This window comes from Saccopteryx bilineata, chromosome 5, assembly GCF_036850765.1.
Source record: "Saccopteryx bilineata isolate mSacBil1 chromosome 5, mSacBil1_pri_phased_curated, whole genome shotgun sequence".
NCBI classification, from domain to species: domain Eukaryota; kingdom Metazoa; phylum Chordata; class Mammalia; order Chiroptera; family Emballonuridae; genus Saccopteryx; species Saccopteryx bilineata.
Genome location: NC_089494.1, coordinates 265,727,481 through 265,754,945, shown reverse-complemented (window position 1 = coordinate 265,754,945; position 27,465 = coordinate 265,727,481). Strand labels below are relative to the sequence as shown.

At 55.4% G+C, this 27,465-nt stretch overlaps 1 protein-coding gene across 5 annotated transcripts; it reads left to right on the top strand.

The window, feature by feature from the left end:
• The first annotated feature begins 622 nt into the window (after window positions 1-622).
• Window positions 623-27,359, top strand: MAEA (macrophage erythroblast attacher, E3 ubiquitin ligase). Of its 5 annotated transcripts, none has more exons than XM_066278705.1 (10): window positions 623-780; window positions 14,371-14,553; window positions 16,421-16,624; window positions 17,882-18,004; window positions 18,665-18,778; window positions 21,461-21,537; window positions 22,610-22,718; window positions 25,337-25,470; window positions 26,229-26,424; window positions 26,594-27,359. In XM_066278705.1, exons 1-10 carry the CDS (start codon window positions 712-714, stop codon window positions 26,687-26,689), a joined length of 1,305 nt encoding a protein of 434 aa, XP_066134802.1. In that variant the 5' UTR covers window positions 623-711; the 3' UTR covers window positions 26,690-27,359. The 5 variants fall into 5 exon arrangements, with proteins under 5 accessions (XP_066134802.1, XP_066134803.1, XP_066134804.1 ...); XM_066278707.1 differs by lacking the exon at window positions 623-780 and adding an exon at window positions 1,303-1,811; XM_066278708.1 differs by lacking the exon at window positions 623-780 and adding an exon at window positions 1,303-1,815.
• Window positions 27,360-27,465: the final 106 nt, after the last annotated feature.

Genomic DNA, 27,465 nt, shown 5'->3' with positions numbered 1-27,465 from the left:
ACCCCCGATGCTCCCACCTCCAGCGCACAGGCCCCCATTCTACATTGGGAGCCGCTTTCCTGTAAACTAGTTTTACACGCTCCCCCTTTTCTCTTCCAATAGGAAACCTGGGGTTCCATATGAAGCCTCCAGCGGCTAATCTGGCAATGGGGCCCCATGGCTGACATACAGCCCCGGCCTGCAGACATTTCGGCCACCTTGCTAGAGGAGACAGTCGGAGTAGGACCAATGCCACGACGGACCACTGCTCTGAAGGGTCACTTCCTGGAGGGTCACTGCCACGAGGGGTCACTGCCTTGCACGGTCACTGCCACGAGGGGTTACAGCCGCTAGGGGTCACTGCCATAAGGGTTACAGCATATAAGGGCAGCTTTGCGGGAGACCCCACACTAGTTGCCCCCACAGCCGCGCCCCTCGTGGGTCCCAGCGCATCCTAGTCGAGAAAAAGGGTCGACAGGAGCAACCTCCGGCCAAGAGGCCACCCTGCCCCGCCCCTAGTTCAAGGAGGGCACTGCCCAGCTTGTCTTCCCGATGATTGGCTAGAGGAGAGGAAGAGCGGCGGTGATTGGTAGCGGCTTTTTCCGCCGCCAGGCCGGTGGGCGGACACGATTGGTGCAGACGCGTCGCCCGGCTACCCAGCCCCGCGACGTCACTACCCGGCGTGCCGCGCGGCGCTTCCCCTCCGCCCGCTAATGTTTTGGCCGACTCAAGATGGCGGTGCAGGAGTCGGCTGCTCAGCTCTCCATGACCCTGAAGGTGCAGGAGTACCCGACCCTCAAGGTGGGTGTGCGGGCGGGGCAGCCGCGCCGGGCTGGTGCCGGCGGTCAGCGGGTGCCGGAGCGCGGCCTGGGGCGCCGGGCGGGGTCTGTGGGGTCGGTGGGGGTCTGCAGGCGGTGGGGTCGCGGGGTCCGGGTCTGCGACTAGGCGAGCTCCGGGGGGGGGGTGCGCGCTCCTGGGGGCGGCGGGCTTGGGGCCTGCGGGGTGTGCGGGGCCCGGTTCCCCGGGTGAGGCGCGGCCTGCGACTGTGGGCTCGACGGGGCGGGGTCGGGTCCGTGGGCGTGGGGCCGCGGGGTCCGGGTCAGGCGGGTCTGCGGCCCGCGCGTCCGCGGGGCTGGCCCGGCGGGTGTGGCTCGGGGCCGTGGCTTCCCCTGCCCGGCCTGCGAGGGCTTCGTGGCAGGGCGGGGAGCGCGTCAGCCCGGCGCCGGCTTCGCCCTCGGGGCCGGCGTGTGTCCCCCCTCTGCCGGCCCCGGCGGGGGCGGGCGGGCCGGGGTCCGGGGTCCGGGGCGAGGCCGAGCTTCGTCCCTGTGTGGGGCGGCTGGCGCCCGGCCCCGGAGCCCGACGAGGGTGGCCAGTTGCCCTCCGGAAGCGCCGTGTCAGAAGCTGTCGTGTGTGGGCTTCCAGTCACCGATTAGGGAAGTTGTCAGGAGAGCCCCGCCAGGTCACGAGAACCCATTTTGCGGGTGTCACCAAACCTGAAATACAGCCCTGGCCGCTTGGTTGTTGCCGGTTGGGTGACCTTGGATGGTCAGTTAGCCAAGTCGCATTCCATTAGGTGGAATTGGTGTTCCTCGCGGGAGGGCCTGCCCTGGCTTGCAGCTCACCTGATCGGGGAAGGTTTGGACGGCGACGGCCTGGCGGCGCCACCCCTGGGAGGGAGTTCCTGCAGAGGTCAAGGTCGTCACATTCCTGGGAGAGCCTGGCTGAGCCCGAGTGGTTCTGGGTTCTGTCCCCCCCCCCCCCCATCCACGTTGGTGGGGACTGCTGATGGCGGGTGCAGTGCGAGTCCTCGCAAGTGTTTTCTCCTGTCGGATGTAGGTACTGTGGGCTCCGATGTCACCTGCGTGTGAAATGGGGGACTGCACGTTAGAAGACACAGGACTGGAGCCAGGCAGCCTCGGCACCGGAGCTGGGACCCTGCCCTTTCCCCAACCGGTGGTTGACGCAGGAGGGGCCAGGAGCAGGCCGCTTGTTTGAGGGACCCCTGCAGGGTGTAGGTGGTCAGTGTGTGGCTCTCAGAGGCCGCAGACCAAGCTGCCTGAGGACTCAACAGGAGTGGGGGGTAGGGGCCGGTTACCTGCTGGCCTGGGTCTTACTCACTCAGTCCACCCTCAGGTTGTCTTTTGAGCTGACAGACAAGGTTCAAAGGTCAGAACTGGTGGTTTGTGTCCTTGGGTCCTGGCTGATGAATGTGAGAAACGGGAAAGGTTTCTTTCTCTCGTCCTCCCCTGTTGTCACAGTCAGGAGTGTGGCTTGCGTTCTGCAGCTGTTAAAGTAGCCTTTTATTGAAACAGTCATGCAGATACCATTGTGTCATTTCAAGGGAGCTTGCCATGTTTTTTAAAAAGCTTTATTTATTAGTGTTTTTTTCATTTTTTAAAAAAATTCTTAAAATCTTAGTGATTGGAGAGACAGAGCAAGCATCAACTTGTTCGACCTAGTTGTTGCATTTTTAGTGTGCACTCACTGCTTGCCTCTCACAGGTGCCCTGACAGGGGATCGAACCTGCGACCTTGGTGTGCCAAGATGATGCTTTACCTACTGAGCCACCTGGCCAGGGATTTTTTAGAGTATTTTTAAAAGCAGAATGTTAGCAGTCCGAGAAGCTGCCTTCATCACTGCCCTCTAGGTTGTTTAGGTCCCATTTATTCCTGTTCTGTGCAGTGTGTCTCTGCTGAGTTAACGTTTTTCTTTCTAGAACTTTTCAGGACTAATTCCTAGTGGATAGTGAGGTTTCACTGGGAAACTCAGGGTCCTTGACTTGGACACATTTGTTAACATGGATGTAACCGGATGTTGGAAGAGCTGATGGTGCAGGAGCTGAGCTGTGCAGTCTTGAGCAGGGTTCAGACCTGAGGCACAGGTTGAGGGCACAGCCCCGATGTCCAGGGAAAAGGCAGCAAGGGCTGGGGCCTGGGCCCTGGACGGTGTCATGGTGCTTCTGTCATCCAAGGGCATGTGTCCTGTAGGGTCATGGGGCCAGGCGTGTACAGGACTGAGTCTTCAGACTAGATAGGTGTCCTGATATTTGTAGCCATGGGGCAGGTTCGTCACAGTGTCAGGGCCTGGGACCCTGGGTGCCTGGAGGAGGGGAAAAAAGGGAGCTGCAGTGAGGCGCTGCTGTCCTTGCTCAGACCCAGGCACACTGCCTCCTGGCACCGATCTCACAGGGGCCTGATGATTCTCTGGCCTCTCTCCACCAGATGCCAGTAGCATGGCCTCAGAAGCTCTCCAGACATGGCCAGGATGTCCCCTGGGGGGCAATATCACCCCCGTGAGAACCATGGGACCGGATCTGGCTTCCCAGAATTTGTTTTCATGTTCCTGTAAGGGAGGGTGTGGTGGGAACACAGCCTCATGGTCGGGCCCTAGCTGGTTCCTTACCCTTGAATGCCCTCGAGTGTTACAGGTCACGTCCCTCAGGCTTCCACAGGTGGAGATGGGAGAAACTTGGGTGCCTAGCTCGCCATCTTGAACTGATTTTGTTCTTAATAGCTTTTTCTGATCACAAAAGTAATTGATGTTTATTCTCTTGTTTATTCTGCTAATCGTCCCATTAATGTTTTGGTGTATTTCTGTTTTTTTCCTTCAGATAGCAGAAATAAAGTGGTGTTTTAGAGGTCTTCTTTATCACTACCCAAGCTGGTAGCCTGCACAGCCCAGGAGAAGGGGCCTGGTATTAGTCACCAGGCCACCTGGCTGTGGGTCCTGGCTCCTCCCTGACTCTCACCTGTGCCCACCTCCAACCTGCCTGGAGCTTCATCTTGGTGCCTCAGTTAGGGGTCCCCAGCTCAAACCAGCTCAGCCCCACCCTCCAGCTGTCTTCCTCACAGGTGACAGACTGCGGGGAGTGTGGGGTGTTGCTCTCAGCTGGGTCTGTAGACAAATTCTCTATGGGAATGTTTAAATTTTGTACTTTCAATTTGGTGACAGTTTTTTGACCTAGTACTACCCTACAGTTTCAAAGCCTGGGTTTGTACATGTCGTAGAAAATTTGGGTGACAGTTATGTGCCTACAATTGTAACTTCAAAGTTGACCTTGGCTGCCTTTGGGGCTTTGTGATCTCGAGTTTGAGAACCTCTGGAAAGCATGAAGTTTGGACGTAAGAGACGAATGTGCTGGGGGGTTTGTTGTTGGTTTGTTTTTTTGTATTTTTCTGAAGTTGGAAACGGGGAGGCAGTCAGACTCCCGCATGCGCCCGACCGGGATCCACCCGGCATGCCCACCAGGGGGCGATGTTCTGCTCATCTGGGGCGTCACTCTGTTGCAACCAGAGCTATTCTAGCGCCTGAGGCAGAGGCTATGGAGCCATCCTCAGCGACCGGGCCATCTTTGCTCCAATGGAGCCTTGGCTGTGGGAGGGGAAGAGAGAGACAGAGAGGAAGGAGCGGGGGAGGGGTGGAGAAGCAGATGGGCGCTTCTCCTGTGTGCCCTGGCCGGGAATCGAACCCGGGACTTCCACACGCCAGGCCGACACTCTACCACTGAGCCAACCGGCCAGGGCCTGCTGGGGGGTTTGGTCCTGGGTGTGTTGTGTCCTGGTTGGTGGCCATAGGCCAGGTCTTCATTTCCTTCTGCTATAGGTTTTCTGACTTAAAAAGTCAGGCAGTCCCTCCCTCACAGAGTGGTTGTGCTGCACTGCAGACCCTGCTACTGTCTCTGGTCCAGGGCACTTGAATTGTCCCCTTCCTTTTTCCCAGCCTGTCAGACCTTCAGGCACCGGCTCCTCCCTGCAAGCCTCGTGTTGCCTTTTCCCTCCCAGACCCACCAGATCTGGGGCGCAGCTGAAGTGCCTGCGTTGAAGGGCTGGCCTGCCTCCTGCTCTGGCCTTTCCCTCTGGTCTTTCGTACCACTTGTCAGACACTTGACTGCACGGCAGGCCTCTTTGGGTGGCTTGTCCTGTCCTGGAGCACGTCTGCCTTGCGTGTGCCTGGCCCTTCCCGGTGGTGCGGACAGGGTGGAAGGAGGACTCCCGCTTGCTGCAGGTGGTTGTGCTAACGAGTTATTTTCAAACACATACTAAGTCAAGGAAAGAAGAGGTGTCTGATACCCAGTGTTTTGTGATGGATGGGCTTAGCCAGAGTTGGTGCTGACTCCCAGCTGTGGGCTCCTCGTAGCAGACCCAGACGGCGACCTGTGGTGCCTTTGTCTCAGTGCACAGCAGGCAGGCACAGGGCGCAGGCTGAGGGTCCAGACGTGAGGCCTCGCACCCCTCTGGTGGCTCTTGGAGAGCTTCTGAGCCCCAGGCACTGCTTGGGTACTGGGGTATCGAGAAGAAAAAGAAAGACCCTGTCCTGGCACAGCTCCAGGTTGTGGGAAGGAGGTGTTGAATGAGTGGACAGGACGGTCCAGTTCCTTTTAATGACCAGGATGAAGTTGAGGCAAGTGTGGGTCAGCAGGAGGGCTGGGGACCTATAGGGTGGAGGCAGTGGCTTCAGTGGGTGGCCATGGAGGTGTGTTCTGGGGAGAAGTTTGTGGGCCGTGTTGAAGTCTTGGCAGACCCTGCCTCATCGGCACTCAGTCCATTTGGAGCAGTGTGACTCAGGACATTCTCAGAGCTATCCGAGGTTATGACTGCAGGGCCACTGAGTGCTTGGGCCTGTGACAGGTACCATGGGGGCCCTGGTGCCATGGCTGCAGGTAAGCAGGAACAGGGAGCAAACCAGGAAGGTAGGGTGGCCCCAGAGAAGAGCGTGGCTGGCAACATGGCAGCACCAGAATGCCACATCATGGAAGTGCTCTCCTTGGGCTGTGGGAGGAGGGCAAGCTCCATGTCCACCAGAGGGGACTGTGGGGTATTTTTAAATATAATATGTTTTAGACTATACATGGGTACCATTATTTTGAAAATTTTCTGGAGAAAAGAATTTACTGTTTTAATAACTATAAACTAATAGTTAATAACTAAATATCCCTAAATAATTTAGTACCTGAACTGATCAACTGAATGTGGCTCAGTGAGAAAATTACCAACTCTGCTGATGCTCTAGCTGTCATTTCCTGACCGTGGACCTGTGGTGCTCAACCCGCCCTCAGCTGCTGCCTCCTGGCACACAGCGTCCTCACCCCGCCCCCTTAAAACACGACCAGCGTCCCTGCTCCGTCCCACACCCAGAGGGAGCTGCCCTGTCCACAGCCAGCTTGCATTGGAGCCCACACCCCACACCCCACACCCTGAGGGAGCTGCCCTGTCCACAGGCAGCTTGCATTGGAGCCCACACCCCACACCCTGAGGGAGCTGCCCTGTGCACAGCCAGCTTGCATTGGACCCCACACCCCACACCCCACACCCTGAGGGAGCTGCCCTGTCCACAGCCAGCTTGCATTGGAGCCCACACCCCACACCCAGAGGGAGCTGCCCTGTCCACAGCCAGCTTGCATTGGAGCCCACACCCCACACCCCACACCCAGAGGGAGCTGCCCTGTCCACAGCCAGCTTGCATTGGAGCCCACACCCCACACCCAGAGGGAGCTGCCCTGTCCACAGCCAGCTTGCATTGGAGCCCACACCCCACACCCTGAGGGAGCTGCCCTGTCCACAGCCAGCTTGCATTGGAGCCCACACCCCACACCCCACACTCAGAGGGAGCTGCCCTGTCCACAGCCAGCTTGCATTGGAGCCCACACCCAGAGGGAGCTGCCCTGTCCACAGCCAGCTTGCATTGGAGCCCACACCCCACATCCAGAGGGAGCTGCCCTGTCCACAGCCAGCTTGCATTGGAGCCCACACCCCACACCCAGAGGGAGCTGCCCTGTCCACAGCCAGCTTGCATTGGAGTCCACACCCAGAGGGAGCTGCCCTGTCCACAGCCAGCTTGCATTGGAGCCCACACCCCACACCCAGAGGGAGCTGCCCTGTCCACAGCCAGCTTGCATTGGAGCCCACACCCAGAGGGAGCTGCCCTGTCCACAGCCAGCTTGCATTGGAGCCCACACCGTCTTGCCTACTGCTGCAGCACTTGGTGTTCTCTGTTGCCTCAGTTCCCCCTCCAGTGGCTCTGACTGCCCCGTTATGAACCATGTCCTCCTCCAGCTGCTGGTCCTCTCTCTGCCCTCCACCCTGTCTGGGACCTTCTGCTCTTACATGCAGGAAAAACCAGAGTTGTCAGAACAGACCTCAGGCCCTCATGACTTGGCCTCCCACGTCCCCTTCTCTGTCCCTACTCTCCCCCTTCTCCCTGTTCTCCCCTTCCTCCCCACCCTCCACTGCCCTTGGGACTTAGCCACGGTGGCCTCCCTGCTGCCACAGGGTGGCTCCTCAGAGCCTTTGCACTTGTTTGCCCAGGAACCTTTTCCCCCAGATGTCCATGTGACTTGTTCCCTAACCTGCTCTGGTCTTTGCTCCGGTGTCACCTTCCAGTGAGGTCACCTTATTTAAACTGGAAGCTCCACCACCTCCACCTGACACAGTGTGTTTGACTCCTTTGTCTGTTTTGACCATGGGGCTGCAAGTCCTAGAGAGGGCAGAGAAGAAATAAGTTTTCAATTAAAAAATAGACTATTCAGTATTATTTTGTCAATTCTGTCCAAAGCATTAAGAATGGAAACAGCTCTGGCCAGGTGACTTGGTTGGTGGGAGCATCATCTGGAAGTGCAGAGGTTGCTGGTTCGATCCCCAATGGGGGCACGTACAGGAGCAGTTTGATGTCCCCCCCTTCCTCCTTCCTTCCCCTCCTGCCTCTCTCCCTTCCTCTCTTGCTGAAATCAACAAATAAATTATTTTAAAAAAAAAGAATTGAAACAAGTAAATGTAACTATTAGATTGAATGAGAGATAATATGTATATGTACCCAGAAAACACAAGCCAACCAACTGGGAAGCGATTACAATGAATGAGAAAGGGCAGCTCAGTCACTTGGCACATGATGAAGGCACAGAGCTCACCACTCCAGCAGCAGGAGCAGGAGCAGCTCGAGCCCGTCACTCGCAGTGACCTAGTAAACCAGGTGACCAGGGGACGTGGCCTGGCATTGAGATGAAGAAGGGCTGCATCAGCACAGGCTGTCACGCTTCTGTTTGAAAGTACAAATGACCGCTGTACAGGCACCTCCTGCCTCTGTGTGCTTGGTCAGGTACGTTTATTCATAACAGGAAGGGCTGGACCCTGCTTGGCACCAGAGTGGGATGTGAAGTGACAGAATAACCTGGTTGCAGAACAACTGGCTTTCGTTTATATCTTTTAACTAAAAAGTGAGAGAGTAAGCTCTGTTACTGTCACATACTCAAATTGACACAGGTGCCCATTGGGGCCACGTGTCTTTTGGACAGTGAGCCCTCTCAGGCGAGGGGTGCTTGACCGTGAGGAGGACAGCCAGGCTCCTGCATGCTGTGGCCATAGTAGGCTTCCTGCTGTGTGATCACCCCAGCTGACTCAGGATGGGCAGCTCGTTTTTACTTAAACTGCCCTTTCTGAAAAGGACCGGTGTGGCCTGACAAGACTTCTGCGGGTAACCAGTGGATTGTGGTGGCACCTTGGCATGAGCACTGGAGGAGAGTGTGGTGGTCCTGACTGCCGTTCCCTCCTGCTGCTGGTTTCATCACACCCCTGTGGCAGGTGACCAGAAACATGCCGATTTTCTTTGCTCTTTCTAATTTAAAAACTTTTCCCCATTGATTTGAGAGAGAGAGAGAGGAAGGGGAGGAGAGAGAAAGAGAGAAACATCAATTCGTTCCATATATTTGTTCATTCATTGGCTACTTCTCCTGTGTGCCCTTACCAGGGGTCAGACCCGCAACCTTGGCACACTGGGATGACACTGAGCCACCTGTCCAGGACCTAATTACTATTTACTGATTTTAGAGAAGAAAGTCTGGTGTGAGGGAGGGGAGAAACATTGATTCATTGTTTCACTTATCAGTGCATTCATTGGTTGGTTGTTGTATGTACCCTGACCAGAGATTGAATTTACAACCTTGGCGTATCAGGATGACGCTTGACATTCTAACCAACTGAGCTACCTGACCAGGACCAGAATGTGTCATTTTTCAAGGAACCTATTTAAAATGGGGGATTTGCACCACTCCTGTTCGTGGTGAGCCTCCCTTGGAGTGTGTGCTGTGCTTGGGGAGGTCAGCTCAGTATACCACGAAAACACCGAGGTTGGGAGACTGTCCCCTGCACTTACCTGAACGCGAGACAGCTCTGCAGAACATACAGTGATATATACTGCTGTTCAGGGCTCAAGGAAACACTTTAGAAGATGTATTGGCTTTGTGATAAATATTTAGAAGCCTCTTCTGAGGTTTCTTAATTGTGAAAGATAAAAAGCCTCGTGCCATTGGGGAAATACTTCCTTCCTGTGCTGGTAAAATGGCTGAAAACATTATGATGACAAATGCAAATGCATTTCTTTGTCAGCAAATACTGTCAGGAACCCACAGCAGACACTGGAGAAGCAGTGATGAGAGCTCTCTAAAGCACGACACTGTGGGAGGGTCGTGTGCAGCTGGGTGGCAGTGCAGATGTGTCACACAAGGCTCCGCTGCCTGTTTGCCAGATTTCGTTTCAGTTTTGAAAACAGGAAGGATACTTTTTGTGAGTCACTGAAGGGGAAAGAAGTGCAGAAGGGAAACACCATCAACTCTTTGGCTGCAGAAGGCCCAGGGTCTTAAGCTATAACACAGCCAAGTTCCAGGGAAAAACTGAGTAGATCTGAGTCTTACAGACTCAAAGTCTCTGGTTTAGCAGATAAGATAGAATTTAGAAGCAAATAACAAAATTTTCGCCAAGTATGAACCATAAAGAGCTGCTTCAAATTGAGGAAGATCCAAGACCTCTCTTCCTTGTGGAGTGTTGGACAAGAGCACAAACTGAACATGTGTAGAAGGGAAAGTGTGTTTAATTGAACCACGTAAAATTGCTATTTTGTAAAGGTTAAAGGTTAAACAATGATGGCGGAAGCCCTGGCTGGATAGCTCGGTGAGTTGCATCGTTGTCCTGATGCGCAGAGGTTCCTGGTTCGATCCCTAGTCAGGACACACAGGAACAGCGCAGTGTACCTCTCTCTCTCTCCCTCTCGTTCCTTGCCTCTCTCTTAAAAAATAAAAATAAAAGATGACTGAATAGGCCAATAGCATTTAAAGAGATTTTTAAAAACTGCATAAAGAAAACCCCAGGACCAGATGGCTTTCCTGGTAAATTCATTACAAGTTCAAAGAAGAATCAGTATGGATTCTTGACATACTCTTCCAAAAAAATAGAAAGGAACGTTCCCTAACTCATTCTATGAAGTCAGTATTACCCCAATACCAAAAGCAGACACAGCTGTCTCAGGAGTACTACAGACCAGTATTCCACATGCATGAATATAGGTGCCAGGATCGTCAACAAAGTGCTAGAAAACTGAATTTGACAAGCGAAAAGGAGTGTGAAAAGTGACTGAAGGAGGTTTACTACAGGAATGCAAGGTTGGTTCAACATGCAAAATCAGTGCAATTCACAAATTTAACAGCACAAAGGGCAAAACTACCTCTCCATCTCAATGACAGACAAAAGCACTTGTCAGAATTCAACACCTTTTCATGATAAGGACACTCAACAAACTGGGCCAGAGTAGAGGAGAACTTCCTCAACCTGGTAAAGGTATCTGTGAAAACTCACAGTTGATGAGGTGCTGTATCTCTGAGGTCAGGTACAAGGCCAGGCTGTCCCCTCTCTCCATTGCTATTCAGTGTTGTCCTGAGGGACTAATCAGGGCAGTTAGGCAGGAAAAAGAAATAAGGCATTCAATCACAAAGAGACAAAACTATTTGCAGATGGAATGCTTTTTGTACATGGAAAATCCTAAGCAATACACACACTTGTTAGAACCAACAAGCAGGATACCCAGTCTGTATACAAGATGTTGTATTTCTATATCTAGAAATGGAAATCAAGAAAACAACTTTATTTATAATGGCACCAGGAATAACAAAATATTTAAGAAGAAGATTTAATACTATTAAGATAGCAGTACTTTCCAAATTCATGTACAGATTCAGCACAATCCATATGAAAGTTGTAGCTGGCTCTTTTGCAGAAATTGACAAGCCAGTCCTGAAATTCTTGTGGAAATAAATGCAGGGGACCCAGAATAGCCAAACCAGTGCTGTGAGTCAGCTCAGGCAGTTGCACCACAGTACCAAAGACTGGTCACACTTGAGGAAGCTGCAGGCCCAAGGTCAGGATGCAGCGTTCTTGCTTGCTTTCGGTGAGACCTCTTCCAATTACAGATGGCCGACTTGGCGGAGAGTGAGAGCCCGTGGGTCCCTGATAAGGGCATCCCATTCATGAGACTTAATCACCTCCCAGAGGCGCCATCCCAGTGGGGTTAGGGGCTCAATGTGATTTATGGGGGGGACATAATTGGTCGACGGCACTGTTGAACAATAGCTCCCCACTCAGTCTGCTGGCTCTGGCATCCACCATATCCCTTCTGTCTCAATAGATCGGCCTCCTGGAAGTGGGCACACACAGTGTTTGTCTGTGCCTGGCTCATCTTATTAGCGTCATGGCCTCTGAAGTTCACCTTGTTGCAGCCTGTGGCAGGTGGCCTTTGTTTTCAAGTTGAATCGTATTCCACGTGTATAGACAGCGTTTTCTTTCTCCCACATAGATAGATGCATAGGCTGCTTCCAGTTCTCAGCTTTGGGAAGGTTGCTTCAGTGAACATGGGTGTGCAGGTGTCTCTTTGAGACCCTGTCTTCAGTCCTGTAAGGATACCATAGACCCTCGGACAACACAGGCTTGGACTGCCCAGGTGCACTTACACGTGGATTTCTTCAGTAAATATGCAGTTGGCCTTTGTATACCTCGGTGTCACAGCCACAATGTGACCAACCACCCACCGAAGACGGGATTTTCTCTTCTGAGGCTGGGAATCCATATTGTGGGGGTGGACGTAAGTATGTGTGGATTTTTTACTGCAGGGGGCTCAGTACCCCTCCTCCCTCTTTTCAAGGGTCAGCTTTCTCTGTGTGTGGAAATGGAATCACTGGGTCATACCAGTTTCTGAGGAACTCCAACCCGTTTCCACAGCGGCTGCACCATCTACATTCCTGCCACAGTGCACAGGGTCCCAGTGTTCCCATGTCCCACCAGCACTTGTTTCTGGTTTTTGAGGCGCCAGCCGAGTGGGTTGAAGTGGGACCTCACTGTGGTGGCAGTGCCTCTCCCTTGTGGTCAGGGATGCGGAGTACCGTTCACTTGCAGTGTTGCATGTGAAAGGTACAAGTGTCTGTTCAAGACCTTTGCCCAGCCTGACCAATGGTGGTGCAGTGGATAGAGCATCAGCCTTGACCCAGGTTTGAAACACCAAGGTCACTGGCTTGAGCCCAAAGGTCAGTGGCTTGAGCCCAAAGGTCACTGGCTCAGCTTGAGACACTCCCCCCCACACCCCCATGATTAAGGCTTGTATGAGAATTAGTGAACAACTCAAGTTATTCAACGATAGTGATGCTTCTCATCTCTCTCCTTTCCTGACCTTGTCTGTCTCTCTCTCTCTCAAAATTAAAAAAAAAAAAAAAAGACCTTTGCCTATTGTTTAATCAGATTATTTGGGGTTTTCTGTTGAGTTGTAGGAGTTCTGTATGTGTTCTGGATATTCACCTGTCGATTGTGTGGTTTGCACACACCCCTGCCGTTCCTGGGCTGCCTTCTCACTGTCGATGGCTCCCTTTGCTTCACAGTTTTTTAAAGTTTGATGTAGTACCATTTGTCTACTTTTGGTTTTGTTGCTTGTGCTTTTGGGATATATTTTTATTTGCTTTTTCATTCTTCCAAAGCCTTATAATCCTAGTCATGTTATCCATGTTTATGTAGGCAGTGTCTTTTATTTTTCCTTTTAGTCTAACGACATTTTTTCAGCCTTACTGTATCTTTTATTGGTTTTTTTCTTCACTGTTGTTTATTGTATCTCTCATTGACTTTATAATTTTGTTTGACTGAGGCTTTTCTCTGAGTCTTTTTTCTCCCAAAAGATTTGTGAGTACAAAATGTGGAGTCCCTGAGCATCTGAGAGCGTTGTACTTTCCCCCTCATTCTCAAGTGATAGTTTGATGTGGTTTAGAATCTTCAGCATTTCTGAAATTCCGTTCCTTTTTGGCAGAAGCCCTTTGCTGGCTGTTCGGTGACTAAACAGCAGGGTGGGGTTGGGAAAGGCAGGGGAGGCGGGGGCCTGGCTGGGTGGCCGGGTGCACTGGTGCAGAAGGTTGGGGAGCAGCTGGCATGAGAGACTGCCACGTGACTCAGCACCACACACGTGGACCACACGATAAACTCTAGGAGCTCCTGCTGGGAGGGGGGCGCTGGTCACACCCATGACCTTCCCCACGCCCAAGGTCCTGGGCTGCGCCCAGACTGGTGGGGAGGGGAGGGTGGCTGCAGGCGGGGCTGAAAGCTCAGTCCTGGGGAGCTCGCCAAGGGTGCAGGTCCTGAGGGCTGAGTGCAGGTGAGTCCGTGCCTGGGAGGTGGTGGCAGGAAGTGTGGCTCGGTGCCACTTGGGGATGAGTGCAGGCGTAGTGGCTGGCACTGTGCTCGAGGAGGGTACTGAGGTGACAGTGCCTGCAGCTGCAGGACATGGATAGTGCTGGGACACCCTGGGTGGACCAGCGCAGCGTCTGCCTGTGGACACTGGGGCCCTGTGCCCACCGGCAATTTTACGACATTTGGTTACCTGCATCCCAAATGTTCTGAGTTGGTGTCTTTCATTAAAAAATTAAAAAGTTAAGGCCTTGGCCATTAGCTCAGTTGGTTAAGAATGTTGTCCCAAAACAAGGTTGTGGGTTCAATCCCTGGTCAGGGCACACATGGGAAGCAACCAGTGAATGGATGACCGAATGGAACAACAAATGAATGTTTCCTCTACCCCTCCCCTCTCTCTCCCTTCCTCTGGCTGACTAGCTCCGCTGGAGCCTCCTCCTGGGCTGCTGGGGCGTGGAGGTTGCCGCTCAGTGACAGGGCACATACAGGAGCGGCTCAACGTTCTCTCTTTCCTTGCCCCCCAATATAATAATAAAGTTACATTTGGCTATAATCTTGAAATATAAATTGTTGGGACAGGACACCGATGATGGATCGTAGATGAAACTATAGCATCGCCTGCTTCCTTTTTGGAAAAAAATACAAAATGGACCCTCGTGCCCAGGCTGAGAAGCTTGCCTGGCGTCCCCCGCGTTCTGTTGGTGCTGTGGGTTTGGGACAGTTTGTATTTTTCAGTTGGTCTTTTCATCTGGGAATATGAGTGACCCTCCTTTCATGCTGTCTTTCGTAGGCCCAGGTCAGAGTTCAGAAGAGAAGCAGCATTTTTGGAGAACCAGAGCCCTAAGAAGGTGCAGTGCAGGCGTCTGCAGGCCCTGCCTGGACTGAGGGTCGCAGTGTTTTCTCTCTCCTCCAGGTGCCCTACGAAACCCTGAACAAACGCTTTCGCGCTGCTCAGAAGAACATCGACCGTGAGACCAGCCACGTCACCATGGTGGTGGCCGAGCTGGAGAAGACCCTGAGCAGCTGCCCTGCCGTGGACTCCGTGGTCAGCCTTCTGGATGGCGTCGTGGAGAAGCTCAGCGTCCTCAAGAGGAAGGTCAGTGCTGGTTCTGGGCCTGCCAGCCCTCGGGCCGCTCAGTTTGTCCTGAGAAAGGGCCATCTCTTGTGGAACCTACGGCCATCCTCTCCTGAAGGGGGCTGGTGGTCATCGCCTGAAGTGGGAGGCTTTGCTGGACAGGCATTCCCTTCATGCTGCCTGTGCTCTGGAGCCTCAGGCCAGCACCAGGCCCTGCTCCTCATCTTGAGCCTCGCTGTCCTGGCCCCAAAGTATCCCGTGCCCACATGGGCAGGCCAGGATGGGTCGTAGCTTGATGTGTCATTTTTAGAATATCGCTTCAAAACAGCATGTAGGGTTTCTTGTTTCTGGGAATGGTAGATAGAGTGTTTGCACTAATATGCCCACTGAGAACAACCCCCAAAATGTGGTGTTTTAAAATATCTTACTGAATATATCAAAGAGCTCCTGAGAAAAAGGGCACCGCCCGGAGGGCGGGGTCAGAGAGGAGCCCCGGAGGAGGGTGTGTTGCTGCTCTGCGCACACAGGTGCTCTCCAGGGGCTGGCGTGCAGGTGACCCGGGCCCTGTGCTCAGGTGTGGGTGCCCCAGGAGTGGATGCCCCCAACAGCATTGCAGCTCTTCAGCCTGGCATAAGTGGTCCTGACAGGGGAACCCCCTGGCACCAGGCAGAGTAAATGCATTTCTGTGGTGTGCACCCTGGTGTCTGCGTAACCGGGTACATGGGCCACTGTGACCAGACAGAAGGAACAAAGCAGTGAGGTCGGCACAGACTTCAGATTCAGAAGAAGTCAGACCATGCTTACTGTCCTTAAGGGATAAATAGCAGCTTGGAAGTATTTGCAGAGAACAAAAAATAAAAAAGTGATTCAGCTTAAATGAAATAAAACTTTAAGAAAAAGAAAGTAGTAACTGAAGTGAAAAACACAAATGTTTATAGCAGACATTTAACACTTAAGCATCGACAGCACTGCAGTGGAGACTAAGGCGCTGGCATGTGGGCCTGAGGCGGTGTCCGGAGTGCAGCCCTGGGATGGCAAGGTGGACGTGCAGAGCAGGGCAGAGCTGTGGGAGCGAGTGGAGATGCTGGGTGTGGCCAGTCCAGGCAGCGGGCAGGCGCAGAGGTGGTGCAGAGAGCAGGACCCGTTCACACTCCAAACAGGAAGAGCAGAAGCAAGCCCAGAGGGTTTGTGCACAGGGATGCGGAAGGAGACAGGAGAAGACCACTTGTGACAGCAGCTGGAAGCCAAAAAATAGTGGTGTGTGCGAGAAAGCGAGGGCCAGCCAGAGCTCTGGGCCTGTGTTGCCCAGTGCCTGGCTCCTGGCCACACTTCAGTTCATCGGCAGTGGTGGCTGTGCTGGACCATAGTGCAGGTGCAGGACATTGCTATCTAGCTGTACTAGTTTTGAACAAAATTGACTTTAAGGAAAAAATGTATTGTGTAAGATAGAAAATGAATTTATAAAGATAAAAAGTTTAAGCCCTGGCTGGATAGCTCAGTTGGTTGAAGCATCCTCCCAAAGCCAGAGGTGGCCAGTTTGAACCCTGGCCAGGGCACATACAGGAGCAGCTGATGTCCCCCCTTCCACCAGCCCCCTTCTTTCTCACTAGAATGAATAAATAAAAGTGAAAAAGAATGGTTTAATTAAGAAGCTATAACATTAAAATTATGTGTATGTGACAGAGCTGCGGAACTCCTGAGCCGGTAGCCCCCGTGGACAGAGGTGCTGGTCCACAGGCGGGGGGGGGGGGGGGTTTGCTGTGCGTCAGGAATGACTCCAGCACCAGTGCGCCTCCAGGGTGCTGGGGGCCTGGGGCTGAGGGCGGGGGCGGGGTCAGCGACACCCTGGCCGGCTGGCCTGAGCTTGCCTCTGTGCCGCGTGTCTCAGGCAGTGGAGTCTATCCAGGCTGAGGATGAGAGCGCCAAGCTGTGCAAGCGCAGGATCGAGCACCTCAAGGAGCACAGCAGCGACCAGCCTGCAGCCGCCAGCCTGTGGAAGCGGAAGCGCATGGACCGCATGATGGTGGAGCACCTGCTGCGCTGCGGCTACTACAACACCGCCGTAAAGCTGGCACGGCAGAGCGGCATCGAGGTGGGCGGTGGGCGGTGGGCGGGGACTCGGCCTGCGTGCCCACCGTGCGGGGGCTCCAGGGGCCAGTCTTTGAACCCGAGGGCCTGTAGGTGCCTCGTTCCTCCCCAGGAGTTTCAACATGCTGTGATTAGGAAGAGCTGCAGGGTTGTCAACGATACCCATCTTTCCCTGTGTTCTCCGTTTTTCCTGGTGTGGAACTTTGTTCCACAGCAGGGCCCGGTCTCCACTGGTCTGTTTACAGTAGCTCCAGTGGAGCAGGTACAGAAACAAGCGTGCTCCTTCCTTTAGGTCAGAGCTTCATGGAGCAGAGCATGTCCCTGCTGCCCACTCTGTCCCTGTCCAGATCCAAGATATCTATGCCCCTGACAAGTCAAGTGACCATGTTTTAACCTTTGGTGGCAGAAGCTCTTCACGGTTGTTGGGCCCTGGGTGTCCACCTCAGGTGATCCCCCTCGGGTGATCGTCTGCCCTCCAGCCCTGTGGCCTCTGCCCTGTGCGGGGACCCCCTGAGCCCTAGCCTCATACTCCTCAATGACACACTGCACCCACCATGACCTGATCCGTCCTGTAGCTTAAACCCCACGCATGTGTGTGGCTGCCACCTTGGGCTGAATGGGGAGTGACCTGTGCAGGGAACTGGCAGGCGCTCAGAGCCTCAGTTTCTCTTAAAATTCAAAGGTCCTTTTGTGTTGACGTTCCACACGTCCATTCCAGATGAAGAAATTTACCCTTTGAAAATTTTTTTTTCTTTGAATGACTCCCTTCTTTCCTGATGTCTGAGCATTGGTCATCTCGGCTTGTGCTGTGGATGGTCCTTCCTTACTGGCTGTACCTGACCTCTTGCTGGGGCCTGCGTCCTGGGTGCCTTGCCCTGCTGGGATCCCCCGGGCTCAGCAACTGCAGTCCCACCCATCCACTCTGACCACCCCTTTTCAAAAATCTCAAGTTCAAACAAATCCTCAGAGGGAAAACCTCAGATAATGAGGTGCTGGGTTGCTGGGGTTTCCAGGTGTTTTTGTGAAGGGTGAAATGGGGGGCAGGCCTCAGTTCCATCTGGCTAGAAGGTTCTGCTTGGGCTAGGGCTCACGGGCAGCCCACCTGGCAGTGTGCAGACCCTTCCACACCTCTGGGAGCTGTTGGTGTGGGGTGCACTTGTGTGATCAGAGTGGTCCCAGCAGCGCGGGCTGCAGGGCGCTGGGTGGGGGTCTGAAAGTGTCTGGGTCCAGTGCTCTGACTGCACTGCTTCCTTCCCCCAAGGACTTAGTGAACATCGAGATGTTCCTGACGGCCAAAGAAGTGGAGGAGTCCCTGGAAAGACGGGAGACCGCCACCTGTCTGGCCTGGTGCCATGACAACAAGTCCCGGCTGCGCAAGATGAAGGTGTGAGGAGCTCCCCGAGGGGCGGGTCTTCCGGAGGGTGGGGCCTCTCGGTTTGGAGCCTGCCGGGTGGGGCTGAGGCTGTGCCACCTGCACAAGGGAGTCAAGGCGCGTCCATCTGCTGGTTCTGAGTTCTTTGATTCTGGTCATCAGCTGGGTTGCTGGGTTTGATGTGGGCTTTGGGCATTTTGGATGATGCACCACCTTCTGCGTTAGGGTTTGGACTGATGTTCTGAGCATGAGGTCTGAGGGAGCAAGGTGGCAACCACGTGCAAGCAGCATGGTAGCCGCTGCTGGGGTTGGAGCCGGTCCCTTCCTCCTACCTGTCATCACGGGGACTCAGACAAGCCCTGTGGAAAGGCTGTTGTCCACCTGCAGGGGGCAGTGTTCCAGGCTGAGATATTCTTCTTGAATACAGCTTTTCTTGAGACCCACAAGCAGCTTTAAAAGTGGACATCTAAACATAATTACAGAGTTTAAATATGCTTATGGAGAGGTGTTTTCGCTGTGGGGCTTGCGGAAATGTTTAACATGTATTAACCCTCCCGCCTCCGTTAGAAAACTTTGTTTCTGTTTTCTAAACCGAGCGCTTTAACCCCTCCCTGGTTGAGTTTGTCGTGTGCACATAGTGACCAGCCAAGGGTGACACTCTCTGCCACTCAGGGCCGCCAAAGCGAGCATGACGTGAAGCCGGGACGGAAAAGTAGAGTGGCCAGTGGCTCCCCTAAGGAAAGTGAGGATCTTGGTATGGAAACCATAAAAGGAAAGCCAGAATTGGTACGTAACACCCGCCCTGCTCCCTGCCCCAGCCCCACAGCCGTGCTGCTCACAGAGTGGGAACTGGGTCGGAAGGAAATGGGCTTCCCGTCTTGACAGGTTGTCTCTGCAAGCCCGTTGCCTCCCAGACCCACGGCTGCTTGGCGAGAGCTTGCCCTTTCGGGCGCTCTCAAACGGGGCCTCGCAGCCACGTGTGGGCAAGCGGGCGAGGCTGAACCCACCGATGGCCGTTGAACTTGAAAGAACAGGTCACTCTAAAGTGCATTTGGAGGATGCCCTATGACCTAGCACCATGCTCAGGAAACAATGACTGCACAAATCAGGGTGCCCGACTGCCTCTACAGTATGTGTGTACACACGAGCTCACACAGGCCAGAAGGAGAGAGGATCCTGGGAGGGCCATGCCAGGGCCAGCAGGACCCCACAGGCCATGCAGGACACTAGCAGAGAAAAGAAGCTTTGAGACACGAGTTTCCAGTAGTTGGAAGGTATTTCTGAAGTAGTTGGTCATGCCAAGTTAGTGTCTAGTGAGTTGACTGGGGTCTCAAGAAATGGGGCGGTGTGTGCACAGTGACCTGTGATGGTGCTGCGTGTCGTGGAAGTCTCAGTGCAGGGTGCAGTCAGCGCTCAGTACTTCGCCACTGCCTAGCCGTGGTGTTTCTGTATACACACCGTCACCACTGGTGGCCTGCAGTCAGTCCTGCCCCACCCGGTCAGTGGGTTCTGACAAACCACGAGACCAGTTGTACCCCTTGATACCCTATGGTGCCTTATCAACATTATCACGAAAAGACGTGGTTCAGGACCTGCTGTGTTTGAAACTGGTCCTGGTGGAGCAGAGAGCCATCGTAAGCAATGGGACTCGCCAGTGTGTAAAGCTGTAACCTGGAGCACACCCAGGGCACCGTCAGCAACACCCTCCCAGGGCCTCCGCCGCTCGGAGACCGGAGGCAGGCGGGCTCTCCCTCTAGTCTGTACCACACCTGCCCCTTGAACGCAGCACCTGCCTCACCCAGCCAGGGGTCGGGCATGGGAAAGGTCCACCCACATGGAGGTCAGGGCTGGGCGAAGGGGGGAAACCAGCCTTGCTGTGATGTGAGCACCTGTGGTGTGGACGGGAGGGCACCAGGCGAGTGGCTTTCTGCACCTTACTGGGCTGGCCCCAGGGTCTGGGAAGCCTGTGAGCGGTGCTCCCGCCTGGTCCCTGGCGCAGGGCTGGGGCTGAGGAGTCCCTGCTGAGCTGTGGGGCCTGGGCAGCCAGGAGGCGGGGCGGGAGAAGCATGCAGGGTCAGTAAACTGAGTACCGGGTGTTTGGGGCTGATGGACCTGACTTGCTGGGGGCAGTTTCTGTTCACACCATCTTGGGATATGGGCGCAGTGAACGCAAATGAAGAACCCTAAGATTTGCCTCTTGTTCAGTAGTTCACATAACTGTTTTTGGTTGGAAATACTGAATGTTATCTGAAACCATGTGAAAGATATTTTAGTTTAGATATTTCTTAAAAGTGTTTACTGATTGACAGTAGAGAGAGAGAGAGAAACTTCAATTCTTCACTGATTTATGCATTTGATTCTGACTGGGGATGGAGTTGAAAACCTTGGCATATCGGGACCATTCTCTAACCAGCTGAGGGCCCCGGCTAGGACAGTTAAGTTTGAATTACTACCTCTGTAGAGCAAGCAGTTTGTTTTCCATCTTAGGTCACAGAAGTCACCTTTGCCTGCTGGCGACCCCTACCCCCCAGCCATAGCATGTGAGCCCAAGTTGACTCGATAGCCCTGAGATCTCAGAGTTAGTGTGGGGGTGTCCGTACGAAGGACCCTGCTGTGGCATCTTAGTGCCCCTCAAAATCTTCAGTGCAACTTTCCAGGTGGCTCCTGTCAGACACATGGCGGGCGTTGGCCAGTCCTGGGGCTTCTGACCAGCTCTCCCCACCTGTGCTGGTTCTGCCTGGTCCTGGCCAGCCACTCACCCCAGCCTTCGTTCCTTCTGCCTGGGCCGGCCTCCCCAGGTGTCCATGGGGCCTCAGCCTGCGGGTCCCTGCTCCTGCCCACACGACCGTCTGTGTACAGTGCCACCTTCCGGCCGCAGCACAGGAACGGGCCTGCCTCCCTCAGCAGCCCCTGGCAGGGTGGGACCGACGGGCAGGTCAGGGCAGATGTGAACTCGACTCTGACACTGACACTGAGGCCGGCGAGGTGAGGCCCCAGCTAGGCTGGTGACCGAGGAGGAGGTGACCAGGAAAAGGACTCAGTGCAGAGGGGGCTTTCCCCGCATGGTTACCTGCTTCGCTTGGGACATTGTGTCCCACACACTGAACTGCTGATGGCCCCAGGGCCTTGCAGGGACTCCTGGCTGTTTCTCACCCCTGGTCACGCCTGTCAGGCCCACCAGACGTCCTCCAGGGCCCAGGCCTGCGGGTGGCAGTCCTGCTCCTGCCTCACTTCACTGAGGCTTCGCCAGTGAGGCTGGGCCCATGAACCGCAGACACCGGGAGGCAGTGGGCAGTGGGCAGTGGGCTGTGGACTGCAGTTAGGGTTGGGACGTCAGAACTGCCCTGGTGGCTCTGAGCTTCCTTCTGCAGTGCTGTAAACCCAGCATCGAGCCCGTCTGTGGGGTCGGCCGGGGATGCTGCTCTGTGGTGCCGCTGCCCCAAGTCCTTGTCCTGTTCTTGCCCTCAGAGCTGCCTGGAGTTCAGCCTCAGGATTCAGGAGTTCATTGAACTTATCCGGCAGAACAAGAGGCTGGACGCCGTGAGGTATGCAGCAGGACGGGCACAGTTCTGGTGGAGGGTGGGGAGCTGGGGCCCGGCAGTTCATGTTCTGGGGAAGGTGGCTCAGGCTGTCCTGATGGGCGGTCTCTGCCCAAGGAGAGCAGCCTGCACTGTCACTGGAAGAAGTGCGGGTGGGGGAGGCTGGGGGCCTGGTGGTTTCGAGACCCATCCTTGGGCAGACCAAGGCGGCCTCAGCCTGGCAGGCCCGGTGGTCTAGGCAGAAGGACGGGAACACTGGCCCGTTACTGTTGCTCAGCCTTGTTTTGGATGCAGTGTCCCCAAACAAGGACCCCTGGGTAAGGGCGATGTGTCAGTGTCCCACTGGTCCAGCGTGGGGCAGAGGCGGTCCCTGGAGTGTAGGTGTCTTGATGCTATTCTACTCTGGTTCCCACCTGATTCAGCCTGTGCTCTGACCCAGGATGAGCACCGTGAAGGGAGTGAACAAGGGGTTCCCCATGGCCAGGCAGTCTCATGGCCCCAGTCTCGGTGTCTCCCCAGTGTGCTTGTTCTTTTTGACTCCGTTCTGCTGACCCATCCAGCCTCTGCAGGATGGCACTGGCCCCAGGGTGGGGTAGGTCTGAGTGCAGAGGGCTGACCAAGGCATCTGTGAGGGCAGGTTTCCTCTGAGGAGAGAGGGGGTCTTGGGGAAGGAGTGCAGGTGTGGAGCCCAGCTTCCCTGAGCCCAGTGGCTCCCAGTTGCATGCCTGGGGTCTTCTAGGGTCTTGTCTCCTGGGATCCAGACACAGTGTGTATCCTTGGGATTTGGGTGCTAAGTCAGGGTCACGAGAGGGGCTCGGGCAGGTGCCCTGTGTGGTTGAACAACTGTCTCCAGGTGTTTCTGTGTGAGAGTCTCTACCTGTGCATCTCATGCTGTCCCCGTCCCCGTCCCGTCGAGGAGAGGTGCTGGAGTAACTCTGCTTCCGAGCACTGGGTGGGAGTCCAGCCCTGGATGAGCTGAGCTCTGGCAGACCCTGGCCCATGTCACTGAGTATAGACTGAGCTCAGATTCTTAAAGATGACAATGCAAACTTAGAAGAACCAAACTGCTGTTTTCTAGACATGCAAGGAAACACTTCAGTCAGGCTGAAGGGAGCCAGCTGGATGAAGTCCGCCAGGTCATGGGCATGCTGGCCTTTCCGCCGGACACACACATTTCCCCCTACAAGGTAATCTACGTCTGTGAGCCCTGGGCCTTTGACCGACATCCCAAATGAACCCTTTCTCATTTGGTTCCCATTTTACTGTTGAGAAAGTGGATCAGAAGAACCTGAGTTCGGGTGACAGCACACACCTCCCAGGACCCCCTGCCGGTGCCTCCTGAACTGGGAGGCCTGCCCTGCGTGTGCCCGGGTCTCAGCATAGGTGTCCTGGGGCCTTTCCCAAGGTCGTCACGACTGTGCAGGGGTCGTCTTCCCTGAAGCCTAGGGCAGCCCCGCGGATCTCGGAGTGGACCCAGGGTCCTTCTCCCCTTGTCCTGAAGATCATCCTGTCCTGACATCCAAGTCGACGTCCTCACTCCTTCCCCTCCCCTCGGTTCTCCTGCTGGGCGGGGATGCAGCGCTGTCCTAGTCACACTCGTCTCCTCGTTGGGTCGCTGGGCTACCTACGTTCTCTGAGTTCTCTCCCGAATCCTGAAGCCTGCTTCCTGCTCATGAACAATTCCGACTTGCAGCCATTTCTCTCGTCCTGCTACCGCGAGCACCTGGGAAGCCAGCTGCCCCTTCACCTCAGAAGCAGCTTCCACCATTGTCCACTAGTGCAGCATGCTCTGCCTGTGACAAGGGTCATCGTCCCTCCAGCAGAAGTGACAGGCCCCTCAGTTCACTCAGCTGCCCCTAGCCTTTCCCATCTCCATTTGCACCATCACCTGAAGACCAAGGCCCCACTCCCGCTGCTGCCCCCGCACGGAGCTGCCTCTGCACCCAGAGCTGCCCCCGCTCCCACTGCTGTCCCCGCACCCAGAGCTGCCCTGGTGCCCAGAGCTGCCCCCACTCCCGCTGCTGCCCCCGTACGGAGGTGCCCCCGCACCCAGAGCTGCCCCCGCTCCCGCTGCTGCCCCCGTACGGAGCTGCCCTGGTGCCCAGAGCTGCCCCCACTCCCGCTGCTGTCCCCGCACCCAGAGCTGCCCCACACCCAGAGCTGCCCCCACTCCCGCTGCTGCCCCTGCACGGAGCTGCCCCGCACCCAGAGCTGCCCTGCGTGTGTGTGTTGTACAACAGCACCACTCTGCACTCACGTCCCATCTTGGTCATGCCAGCTGCTGTCACAGAACCCGGACACTGGGGCTTGTAAAGCAGAAACATAGTCTCATTGTCCTGGAGGCTGGATCTGTGTACTGTGGTGGCCCACATCTGGGGGTGGGCACCAGGGAGCCATAGACTTGTCATGGGGCTCCATTCTCATGGCCAGAGCTCCCAAAGCCCCATCTTCTACCACCACTGCACGGCTTAGGATTCAGCATGTGGATTTTGTGGGGACACAGTCCGACCACGGCACTCATGCATAGGTGCCCGTGCCTGGAGGACTGACATGAATTTTCCTCCTTGTGGTCTGGACCAGCCATACTGTCTGGGCCTTGAAGCTGCTCTGTCCAGGGCTTGCCCTACGCTCCACCCAGCCCAGGGCTGGGCCATGCCCAGGGTACTGTGAAGCCCTTGGCGGACTGCCCCCACCTCTGCAGTATTGGCTACAGGCCTTCTGCACAGCATCTGAAAGCTTCTCCAGACTGAGTTCACAGAATTCTGTGGTATTTGGGGATGTATTACAATCAAAAGTCCGGGATGTATTACAATCAAAAGTCATGAGGTCACAGAACTTTTCAGGTGTTGAGCTTAAACTCAGATCCTAACTCATGCTGTTTTAACTCTTCCCTGCTGTGGAGAAGGGTACTGACAATGACAATGTAAGTACCCAGGGGGACCTACCCCTGGGACTGGACGTCTGGCCCAGGGTGGTGTGACACCCAGGTCTCCTCCCTTAGAGGCCTTACAATGGCAATTCTCAGATAGGTCTGCCTGTTGGGGGGTTCCCCAACAAATAGCAGTGCTCACCCACTCCCCCAGAGTCGGGGCCTGCTGGGTGACAGGTGACAGGTGCAGCTCGGGGATACACATGGGAGGACCTGGGCTCAGGGAATGGGCGATATCGGGTGCAGACACCCTGGAGCGGAGGCTGTAGGGTGGCCTGGAAACAAAAGCAGGAGGCTCAGAGGACAGAGCAGAGGACCCCGACACTTGCCTCATACCCTGGTGGGAAGTCCTGGGTGGGTGGGACTGGGTCACCCAGGAAACAGCACAGGGGCTGGAGTGGAGGGTGCAGGGCTGCTCTCTCCAGGCACAGCCCTCCCTGCACTGGGCTCCGAGGGGAGTGGTGTTAGGACAGTTAGTTATGGTTAGGCTGTGACGTGTACCGCTTCTCCGCTTCTCCGAGGGCTCCTGCAGGGAGGTCACACCCTCCTCCTGGGTGGATATCAGGGGTTTCACTTTTGTTTTTGTATGTGCCTCCCCACCCCACGCCTCTGAGTGTGAACCTTGTAATTTTAGGGACACATTGACCAGATTTAACCTTCACTTTCTGTAATGTGGCTTTTTCACTTAGAGCTCGGGGCTCCCTGCAAGAGGGTGCACTCAGCTGAGCTGTCCTTCTAGCCCACAGCGAGTCCTGTCCTTGTCACGGGGCCACAGAGCCCCCACCGCTGAGCACCCAGCCAGCAGGAAGGGGCTTTGTCCTGCAGTGCTGATCTGCGTGGGTGCTGTTTCGTCCCAGCCTCTGCCTTCTCTTCCAGGATCTGCTGGACCCGGCCCGGTGGAGGATGCTGATCCAGCAGTTCCGATACGACAACTACCGGCTGCACCAGCTGGGGAACAACTCGGTGTTCACCCTCACCCTGCAGGCCGGCCTCTCGGCCATCAAGACGCCGTATCCTTCTGGGCCCGTGTCCGTGGCCCTGGCTGGGCTAGGAGCCTGCCCTGAGGCTGCCAGCACACCGTGTCCACAGAAGGCTAACGCTGGCCTGTCTCTGGCAGCTGGTAGTCGAACCATTCAGAATAGTCTTCCTGTGGGGTTGAGTATTCGGTGGAGTGTCAGTTGCTCTGACCCTTGTCCCAGTGGTCACATCTTCGCATAGTGGCAGCCCCCCTGTGGCCAGAGAGCTGACACTGACCTAGTGTGTGTGGGTCCTTCTCTAGTGTACCACATGGTCTCTTCTAGGTCTCCATCAGGGCTGTCTGCCTCTTGCTCATCTAACGCTGGGCACTTTGGGCAGGCCCTGCCTGTGATGGGACCAGTGGCTATCCCTGGGCCTGTGTCGAGCACTCGGAGAGAGAGAGAGAGCTTAACTTTGTAGCTCACAGCCTTCCCAGCTTCCCCAAGGCGGCCTCAGCTGACATGGTTCTCCCCTGCCCTTCCATGGTGAGGGTGGTGAGGGTCGTGTAGGGCCAGCTGTGAGTCCGGGTCCTTTGCTCTCCAGTAGTGGGAGGGGCCTGGCTGTGGGACTCTGGCCTCTGATTTTGCTCAGGCCTCGGGCTGTTTTCCTGCCAAACGCAGTCTTTTCTTTGCCTTGGAAGAACTCTTGTGTATTTTCTGCCTGGTCCCCGTGCAGCAATGAGTGGCCTCCATGTACCTAGTCTCACCCCGGATCTCACGACCCTGTGACCGTTCCTTAACCCGAGGCACAGACAGTGCTACAAGGAGGATGGCAGTTCCAAGAGCCCCGACTGCCCCGTGTGCAGCCGCTCCCTGAACAAGCTGGCGCAGCCCCTGCCCATGGCCCACTGTGCCAACTCCCGCCTGGTCTGCAAGATCTCGGGCGATGTGATGAATGAGAACAACCCGCCCATGATGCTGCCCAACGGATACGTCTACGGCTACAATGTGAGGGGCCGGGGGGGGGGGGGGGGGGGGGGGGCGGGGGCACTAGGGGGCGGGGCACCAGGGGCGGCGGGTGTGCCTTCAGGAAGCGACTTGGGTAAAACCCAGATGACTTACTTCCTGACGGTTCATTGTGAGGTTTGTCTTAATGAGTTCCGGTCTTGTTTTCCAGTCTCTGCTCTCTATCCGTCAAGATGATAAGGTCGTTTGCCCGAGAACCAAAGAGGTCTTCCACTTCTCACAAGCGGAGAAGGTGTACATCATGTAGGCCCCTGCCGTGCCCTGCCTGCGGCGGTGTTCCTGTTTCTTGCGACCAAAGACCTGTGAGCCCCGACAGGCACTTCGGAGGAGAGGAAGGGAGAGGGTGCGGGCGCACGTGAGAACCACAGTTTGATCGGCAGGATGTTGTACCGGGAGTCAGCTAGCTGATCCTCTGGAAGGGGCCTCCCCCAAGAGACTCGGGGCCCACCTGACACTGAGGGACACTCGAGAACATTTCAGAAACAGTTTCCTCCCTGTGCTGAAGGTGAGCCCTGGGAAACAGGTGTGTCCTGCGTGGTGGCCGGGGCAGGGGTGGCTGCTGGCTCACCGGCCATGATCGAAGCACCAGGAACGTGGACCACGGAGCTGCTGCCACGCCCAGCGCCCTCAGGTTGACCGGCTTTAGCGTCCCCACTGGCGTGGCCTGTGCACCCCGTGGGGCCCGCTGGACCGAGTCTGTGAGGCCTTGTGGTTCCATCACTCGGTTCTAAATGATGTTGGTCACAGAACAGTCCAGCTGAAGTAACCGCGACAACCTGGGACTGAGGGAACCACTCTGTCGTCAGCACCGCTGTCCCGTAGAGGTTTGTAGTGTCATGTTTGCATGTGGATGTTGCTTAGCTAATAAACTGTAAATGTAAAACATGTTAATAAAAGGGTTTTCTATTTCTCATTTCCCTGTGAGGTGGAGGCTGCTGTGTGTTTCTGACACCGTGGCCCTGTCTGCCGTCCCTGCTGTTAGCAGCATGCAAGGTAGGGCCCCTTGAGCCGCACAGCACTCGA